Source organism: Apium graveolens, chromosome 9 (assembly GCF_009905375.1).
Source record: "Apium graveolens cultivar Ventura chromosome 9, ASM990537v1, whole genome shotgun sequence".
NCBI lineage: Eukaryota > Viridiplantae > Streptophyta > Magnoliopsida > Apiales > Apiaceae > Apium > Apium graveolens.
In genome coordinates, this window is record NC_133655.1 from 1,704,209 (window position 1) to 1,713,831 (window position 9,623).

Below are 9,623 nucleotides of genomic sequence, written 5' to 3' on the forward strand. Positions count from 1 at the left end.
CTTTCAGCTTTTGCAGGAATTAGCTATCAGTTTCACTATCAAACTTTCTCAAAAATATTATTTTTATATATTATATCTCAAAATATACATAAATTAAAAAAATTACCAAACAGTCATCTAATTTTTCTGACAGCACTTTTTTCACCGGCACTTTTTCTCACAACAGTTTTTAACAGCACTCTCAAACATAGCCTTAATTTGAATTTCGGGTTGTATTTTAGGTTGCAAATATGGTTACAATTTACCGAACGTATTTTCGTAAATATTATGTAAAATTGAAGTTGCAGATGTGGTTGTAAAGTTGCAGAACGTATTTCTGCAAATATTTTTAAAAAGTGATAGGATTTTTGCAAAAAAATCGTAAAAATTAGGTATTTATGAAAAAACCCCTAATATTTAATGGATAACAGAAGAGCAAAAGAATGATTGGGCTGTTTGCTTAACTAGGCCTTGGCAAGCTAATTGGGCTGTTTTGTTTTCATTTATGATATTTATCTCTTTGTAAGTGGAAGAAGAAGAAGGTGAAGGTGATAAAAATGGCGTTAGTAGTACACTACTTGTGCTCCTCCTCATCCACAATGACAATCCCGCTGGCACGTGCGGCGGTCAGGTCACGTGCCTTGACCATTAAAGCTTCTTCTATAGTGAAGACGACACCTGCTGCTGCTGATTGTAATGTTCTGTTAGGGATGTCTGAACCGGACCTTCAACAACTCGCTGTTAATTTCGGTCAGGTATATGTATTCTATTTGCCTAGTTCAAAAATGAATAATTGCTTGCGTGTTTTAAAACTTTAAAGTATGTTCTGCTCTGTTCTGTTCTGTTAATTTGGTTAGGTTATTTTTGAATCAGTTATTCATTTTAACTAGGTTGTACGGTATATATAAAGTGCTATTAACACTTATTGACACCGTCACAATTGAAACCAAGCCAAAATATCCGGGGAGGTATACACCACATATATTCGGCTTGGTTTCAATTGTCATGTTAATAGCACTTTATATATTCAGTACAAACTTGTATAATAATACAGGTTTATTATATCCCCTTCTCTAAGCGGAATATGTATAATAGTACACATTCCGGTTAGAGCAGGGATATAATAATATATACGCCCTCTACTGTCAGCGGCGGAGCCAGGAGATGATGAATAAATTGGAATTTTACTAGGTTTCTGTTGGAGCTCTTGATTTTAGAACTTACTCGAACATTTAAACCAGTTTATCATCGAAATGAATGATTGAATTAGAAAGCATTTCCTTTACATATTTGAACCTAATACTCACAAATTCTTCACTTTTCACTTTTAATTTTGATTGTTGTGTCATTAAATTCCATAACGTGTGGCAAACAAACAAAGTTTGCGACAATTTACACATAATCACAATTGAAAAAATGTGGACGGTTCAACCATCTTAGTATTGTTGGTGTTGAACCTAAGCATAATTTAGTATATATTTGCTGGAAAGTCGGAGACTGCCCAAGAGAGTGCTTAGTAAAGGTAAATTAATGGACACCTTAACCACTAATATTTTGTTTTGTGGAATGTATCCACTCACCATTGCACCACATACGCCACACACACAAAGTAACATAACATGAAAAAACCGTCTGAATATCTTTAAGAAGTGAAAAAAAGATATGATATTTAATAGGCATAAAGTGTTTTAAAACTTCATAAACCAAAATTCTATAGAAATTCTCAAACCTTTAACATGAAGAGAGGGAGAGGGGGGGGGGGAGGCTGAATATATAGTATATTGTGTTATATTTTTAAGTTGCTTTAAAAAAACCAACTCAAACTCCCGCGTCTTGCACACCTAACAAACATTATTCAGTCCAATAATGGTCCATGTATACACTGGCCCAAACTAGGCTGGTTGAATAGTTCATTTTTTCCTTCAGTGGTTTATGTGTATATTGGCCCAAAATTTTATGACAAGAGTGTAAATATAGATATATAAACTACTGGTACTAAACAAACTCTATTTTGTTTGTACTCAGCAAAATTATAGAGGCAAACAGCTTCACCATCTTTTAAAAAACCAACTCTGGCTACCGCGGCTTGCACACCTAGTAAACATTATTCACTCCAATAATGGTCCATGTATACACCGGCCCTAACTAGAATGGTTGAATAGTTAATTTTTTTTCCTTACTGGTTTATGTGTATATTGTCCCAAACTTCTATGACCAGAGTGTAAATAACCCTTATATAAAGTAGTGGTACCTAACAAACTTTATTTTGTTTGTATTCAGCAAAGTTATAGAGGCAAACAGCTTCACCAGCTTTTATACAAAAGGAAAGTTAAACAAATTCAAGATTTTACTCATTGTCAGTACTTCTTATTCTCTCTTTAATATTTTGACTAATATTTCTGAAGATTAAACTTTTGTGCTTCTTATTTTTATGAGCATTTGTTTTTTTCATGTTTTCTTGGAAGTCAGTGCCTTTGCCATTCAGAAATGATCTTGAAGAAGCTGGCTGGACAGTTGGGAGGTCGCCTATTCATAAATCTGTCACTGCAGCTGATGGCACTATCAAGGTAATTATTGTAAAACATCTTGGTACACAATGACTTAAATATTTTTTTTGCAACATGCTACTCAACTGCTGATTTTGGTACTTCTCTATGCTGTGATCAGGCATATTAACAAGATTTGCCTGGTTTTACATTTTCATACTATTATATTTCGAAGATATTTTCCAGAGTAAGATGCATCTACTAATGTGATAAATGGTGATAATTTCCATGTTAAATGGTTTCAAGATTTTAAAAAAAAAGTGGTTGTGCAATTGCGATTGTTCTCAGGTTATTCCCCAGTTAGTAAATTTGATAGACTTATAGTTAGTTAATGTGTTCAAGATGAGAACCATGCTAATAGAATTGAAGGATGATATCAACTATTTAGTGATTAAAAGGAAGACTTTTAATCAACCCAATTATTTTAAACTTCCATGTCATGTTCGTTTACTCTTTTTTATGCTGTTTAGTTGCTGATTAAGCTGGAAGATGGCCGACTAGTTGAAACCGTTGGAATACCAGTTGAAGATAAGAAAGGTTCACTTCGCCTTACAGCATGTGTCTCCTCGCAGGTAATGTGAAGAAGACGCAATAGTCGCAAAAGTATTATATTCCGATTATTTTTAGGGATTTTAAATTGCCTATTGTTCTGACAACCTTTTTGTTTATTGTTTATCACTTCTATGTTTGCTGCTACATAATATTCATACCGCTGGCTAATAATTGCAGGTAGGCTGCCCATTGCGATGTTCATTTTGTGCTACTGGCAAGGGTGGTTTCTCGAGGAACCTTAGGAGGCATGAAATTGTTGAACAGGTTTATTATAGACTTCCATTTTCAGGTTTATCTAGTGGGGTAGTCTTGAATGCTGAACTTATTATGACACTACCTGGAATTTATCTATCTATAGTATACTATTATAAGCAGAACACCCTCTATTTGGTAGTTGTTCGTTGGTTGTTCGGTACACTAAATCACAGTCGTTAGATCTTAAACCAGATAGATGAGAACTGTTAGATGCAGTTATAAGATAATATTTTTTATATTAGTATCTAAACTACTTTCATAGGTTCAGGTTCGAATCCCGTAAAACGTAAATTATTGTAACTTATTATTATTCTATAATTTATTTTTCAACCATTATAAAAATATATATATTAAAATAAAACATATGATTAAAAATCATATGTGCTTAAAATTCATCCGTGCATCGCACGGGTTATAAGCTAGTAGGTTTTTTATAAGTTTTCATTTGTCATAATCAATAAACTTATAGGTAAAGTAAATGATTAAAGTAAGTGGCTGTTAAATGAAATTCAATTTATGTATAATACTAGGAAGTAATTTGTATCATTATGCACCCTCGTACTTCATTCTATTTTCTGATATCTTGTATACAATCCTTTCACCAGTTAAAACTTGTCTCGTATAAAGCTTCCTTTTCAAATATGTAGGTATTGGCAATAGAAGAGCTCTTCAAACGCAGGGTAACAAATGTGGTATTTATGGGAATGGGGGAGCCGATGTTAAACTTGAAAGAAGTTCTTGGAGCTCACCAGTGCCTGAACAAGGTTAGTTGACAACTTTGTGTCAGGTTCTCCATGAATTATATGTATGTTTTTGGTATTTTCTGGTTTATAGTTGCAGAATTGAAAGGATAACAGCTAGATATAAGAGATATAACAGAGATTAAAGAGATATTAAAATAGAAACAGAGAGATTAGATCCGAAAAGAGGTAGAAAACAGAGTTCAGAGCAGGAGCAGGAAACCGTAGAGAGAGAAAGTTTTTATAGAGAGAGATGGAGAATTGGTGGAAATGATTCCAATATCTGATATTTAACATAACATGAACACACAAACATTACAAGTATTTATAGGCCTACACTGTTAAGTAACTAACATTACTGAGAATAACAGCACAGATACTAACACAGTATACACAGACTATGCTAATACTCTACTATCCTCACACTTTGTTAGCAAACATTAACTTTTTACTCTTTTACCTTTTCTGCTCAGTGGCATAACCATTTTTAAAAAAGATTAACTAAGTTGCTTCTATATGTCAACCCTCCCATTTGCATCACCTTTCCATTTATATTAAATCAATCAAAACCAGTCTTTACAGAAGTGGTTCATCGATGTAGGACAAGGGTTAAAAGGATAAATATTTGTGAATTAACCGCAGAAAACCCACGCCTAAGGTGACCCAACCGAAGAAGAATCATTACCTCTAGGATTTCTCAACCGCACTAGAGAAGTTTGTAACGATCGCTACCCAAGAGAAACAATTCTCAACTCAATGATAATCAATCAATTCTATTCCATAACGAAGATTACATGAGATTATATAAAAATCCTAAAACTTGGTGAACAAGTAAGATCCTAAAAAATAGCAAACAATCTCTAATAGATAACTATTACCTAATAATTCTTACCTACTATATATAATATTATACTTAACCAAATATATTTAAATATATTCCTAATTAATAATATAAAATAAATACTAACATGCATCATTCATGTTAATAGCTTTTTAAAATAGTGTCTGTGCTCATAAAATTATCTAATTTCCCTTGGAAATAAATGCGGAGGATTGTGTTTTTCTTTATAAGTTGATGACTTACACGATAAAAAGCTAATAAAGTAATATGTTAATTTAAGTATGTTACTTGGATTTAAGATTGGAATTCAGACAGGAGTCTCGGGACACAGATAGAGTGTCAAACCAAATAATTATGAATTTATAGATCCTATGTAGGGACACGTCTTCACAACAATATTGAGGCGGAATCTTTTTTTTTTCCTTTGATTTCCTTTTTGTGTCCCAAGTTACATCTCATATGTGGTTTTTCAATTGGCCAAAGTTTGCAAATTTCCATTTAAGTATCTGATACTGAATAAGTGTCATGTCCGAGTATCCAAGGATCCGACTTAGTAGTGCACCCAAAACCAAAGAGTCCGATTACCCTTGTCTTCAAGTTTCATTTGACGCATATAATTTGGAACAGAATATATCAGTGAAGTGATTTGAAATAGAGGGTGGAGGTTAACTCTTGGATTATAGCCAAGCAGTCACCCGTTCCCGCTTGGTAAGAGGTCGTGGGTTCACGTGTAGTTTAGGCTTGTGGTGAGCATTTCTATTTCTTGTAACAACTTGGCAGAAACAAATGTGAAAAGGAGGGCGAGGGGGTGACATAAGTGCTGCTAACTGATTTGTTTCTGATTTCCTTGACATCGTTAAGAGTTTGAACATCTTGAAGATACTAATAGAATGATTTCCTTGACATTGTTTAGCTGAACTCGTTCCTGTTGCAAAATAAAAAAGTAGAAGTTGGAACTTACCTCCTGATAATTTCCCTTATATTACTTGTAATCTTATTGTCTGTAGGATGTCCTAATAGGCCAAAGGATGATGACAATTTCTACGGTCGGGGTTCCAAACACTATAAAAAAGCTGGCTTCTCATAAGCTTCAGTCTACATTAGCTCTGAGGTATATTGTTGTTATTGACGATTTGAAGTACAGTCTTGTTGTTATTATCGACTATCATTTGGATGAAAGATATTTCAACATCAAAATTTTGATGAAATCGCTGCATTTTTTTATATTTAATTTAGTACCACATAGCTGATATACTGTTAAAAATTGTACTTTCTTAATAAAAAATTGGGAGTGAATATATGACAAAAGTTGGAAATGGAATATATGAATGCAAGTGATGTGCTATCATTCTTAATTACATCTTCAAGTGCTCCTTATTATCCTGCATTATGTCTCAACAGTCCTAAAAGCAAGTCCAATGCGTAGCTATACTCGGTGTTATACAAAAAATATAGAATTAAAATTAAAAAATGACTAATCTAATGAATATCTATTTGTGGGTTCAATAATAAATATGCATTGGGTTGATCATTTTGTAAATTTAGTTCTGTATTTTAGCAATAGCACCAATTAAAGCTATAGAGTATAGAATATAGTTATCCTTGCACATTACTATTCTGGATAACAAATTAGTTCATTTAAAGCTAGTTTGTAAATTTAGAATCAAGCATCGGAGTGAAAGTTTATATTAGCATCAAAAGTTACTTTTTGGTGTCAAAATATTGCAATAACTGTACCCAATTTAAAATTAGCATTGGAGATGCCGTAAGAGCTGTTATTTTATCCACTAGCTATTTATATGCTTATTATTTTTTTTAAGTTATATTGGTTTCCATAGTTGTGAATGTTTCAAGTTTGTCATGGGTTTCGATGTCTCCCTGTTTTGACGTTTCTTCACCTCTGCTTTCTTTTGGACATCAGCCTTCATGCTCCAAACCAGAAACTAAGAGAACAGATTGTGCCTAGTGCCAAGTCGTATCCTTTGAATGCAATCATGAAGGATTGCAGAGATTACTTTTTGGAAACAAGTCGAAGGGTTTCGTTTGAGTACACGCTTCTAGGTATTGTACCTTTTCCTGCACACACTGTCTTCATTTCCTCAGTATTCGGTCTGACCTTGTATGATAGTATTGAGTTATTATTATACAGCCGGGGTTAATGATGCAGTGGAGCACGCGAAGGAACTAGCAGAGCTACTCAATGAATGGGGTCGTGGTCATCACGTAAACTTAATTCCTTTCAATCCAGTAGAAGGCACTGAGTATCGACGCCCATACAGAAAAGCCGTAAGCTACTCTATTCCTCTTCTTATGCATAAGTTATAAGATAGACACTTTCCCCTTGTCCTTTCATGACAATCTATACTTAGTATCAATTACGAACTAGATTAGAAAATTATCCCACCCTCACTACTTGGCCAGGAATGCTTAAACAAATAGTGAGTTGAAGCTTTATTTGAGTTAACTGTGGTTTATTTTTGATGAGGAACGAGAATAAAGAATTAATAATATGTTTTTAATTGGTTTATATTTGTTTAGTATAGAGATAAATAATGTATTTATCTATATGTTTTATATGTGGGGACACGAGTTTATTAACTAAGTAGTTTATTTATAATGAAGTCCAATTGTTTATGGTCCTTAGTCCATTAGGTTATCTTATTAGGGTTTCTGTTCCCTATATAAGCTTTGTAATCCCCCACATTTAACTTAAGCTTTGATTATATACTTTTCTTGAAAATATTAATATTCATTGTTCTCGGGAATTCGTATATATCGTTTTAATCACTTGTCCTGCATCAATCTTCATACTTGTGACCCTTGTCATTGTCGATTCTGACCTTAGTGTCTCTGTTTTCCTTTTCATTTCTGGATAGTCCTCACAAAAAAGTTCATATGCCCTTTTAGTGTCAGAATTTGCACAGCTCATGCGACCTTAATGCATTTGCATGGCAATATTACCAGTCTGCAAGGTTTGACTTTAAAAGTATACAATACACTTAAACATTCTGCAAGGGTTGACTTTAAAATTATACAATACACTTAAACATTCTGACTTCTGCTCAGAGTGTAACTTGACCATGATCTTATTATAAATTAGTTCTGTATTTTGTCATAATGTTAAAATGTTTCCAATATTCAGTATACTGCTAAAGTTCTGAAACATTATTTAAAATTGATAAAGTTCTGAAACATCCTTTAACATTGATAAAGTGAGCTTTAATGAGTCTGAGCGTCGTTCTAATGTCTTCTCTCAAATCCTTCACAAGGATCTTGGGGATAGAGGGATAGAACCATTTCCTAGTATATATCCTCACTTTTACTAGAGTATCGTACGCACATGTGTATAAATATGTGTAATTACCACGATATTATCGGTTTCAATCATGTATTGTATATTTTTTAGCTTTCCTACAATAAGAAGTCTTATTTCCTATTAATTTGGCAGGTGCTCGCATTCACAGCTATACTAGAATCCCGAAAAATAACTACCAGTGTACGTCAGACCCGAGGTCTAGATGCAAATGCAGCTTGCGGACAACTAAGAAATGAGTTTCAGAAGAGTCCACTGCTGCCCAGCTCAGATGACATGCAACCACAATTAGAAATACCAGTGGCCTGTTAATGCAAAAATGCATGTTGGGCATAATTTTCCAAAATAACTTTTGTATCAGTTACTTCACAATCATACTAAAAGATGAAGGGTTTAGGAAACTGTTGAATGCATACGGCTGCAAATCCTTATTGCACTATCAATTTCTTTCCTGCTGTTGAGCTACGATGAAGGCCAGTACAAAAGGTGTGCACACGAGTAGTTCCATGTGTAGTTTTCAGATCTTATGCAGGGAGAATCGCCAAATGTGCGGATGATCCAGATTGCAACTAATGCTAAGCAGGACTTTCGTAGACGTGTTTAAATAGAGAAGCATACGCTGTAGACTGATAATTTTGATTGAACTGTGAGTTTGTAATAATTAATGTGTCATATAACTGTTATCGGAAGAAGCAACTAGTGTCAATAAAGCAGTTTTTTCATTTTATTTTTAGACGCAACTTGTGGACAACAGAAGTGGCAAGTTCATTTACAACCCTGGAACTTTCATCTTTCGTGTTTAGTTGGCATTGTGCCCTGCTAGCCTGGTAAAGAGCTTTAGCGATCTTTACTGAGAGGATTATGCTCCTAATCGAATGAAGAAAACGGACCTGTGTTTTAGTCGTTTTTTGTGGGTTAAACGGTAAGTCTAATCGATTTAATGTTATGTTACCAAAATTTGTTTTCAAATGACGTGATATGGATGACTTAGCGATTTGGAATGAGTTTATTGGTAAAATTTATGTCTATTTGATGTCCGTTTGCAGTTTGCCTCAATTTCGGAGTCTGTTTGAGGTCCGTTTGCAGTTTGCACCAATTTCGGACCTCTATCATTATTTTTTCTGGATTATAATCACAGTTCATGGATAATAAAATTGATTGGGCTGATTAGCAAAATGAAAAAATATAAAAGGCAAGAAGATTGATTGGGCTTTTTGCTTGAGTTGGCCCATGGATGATTTGGAATATGTATATGAACTAATGAGAGTTTTATGGTTAATTTTTGATTTATGGTTATGTGAGAATGAAGGACTAAATTAAAAAGAGAAAAATATTTTTTATGGTCAATTTTTTACTTTTTAGTAAAAATTGTTTAAAATATTATTTAAAATTTGAGT

The 9,623-nt window shown here is 33.7% G+C and overlaps 1 protein-coding gene across 2 annotated transcripts; it reads left to right on the forward strand.

Moving 5' to 3' along the window:
* The first annotated feature begins 424 nt into the window (after positions 1-424).
* LOC141686771 (uncharacterized) lies at positions 425-8,959 on the forward strand. 2 transcript variants are annotated; one of them, XM_074491831.1, is made up of 10 exons: positions 425-734; positions 2,260-2,335; positions 2,449-2,546; positions 2,996-3,097; positions 3,255-3,341; positions 3,980-4,096; positions 5,921-6,024; positions 6,835-6,974; positions 7,081-7,199; positions 8,362-8,959. In XM_074491831.1, exons 1-10 carry the CDS (start codon positions 537-539, stop codon positions 8,536-8,538), a joined length of 1,218 nt encoding a protein of 405 aa, XP_074347932.1. In that variant the 5' UTR covers positions 425-536; the 3' UTR covers positions 8,539-8,959. The 2 variants fall into 2 exon arrangements, with proteins under 2 accessions (XP_074347932.1, XP_074347931.1); XM_074491830.1 differs by having other exon boundaries at positions 428-734; positions 7,063-7,199.
* Positions 8,960-9,623: the final 664 nt, after the last annotated feature.

Bases quoted from the DNA above. Each gene is read 5' to 3' on its own strand.
- LOC141686771 (XM_074491830.1), top strand. From the start codon at position 537: ATGGCGTTAGTAGTACACTACTTGTGCTCCTCCTCATCCACAATGACA. The intron at 2,336-2,448 runs GTCAGTACTTCT...CTTGGAAGTCAG, and splicing joins AATTCAAGATTTTACTCATT to TGCCTTTGCCATTCAGAAAT. The intron at 4,097-5,920 runs GTTAGTTGACAA...TATTGTCTGTAG, and splicing joins CTCACCAGTGCCTGAACAAG to GATGTCCTAATAGGCCAAAG.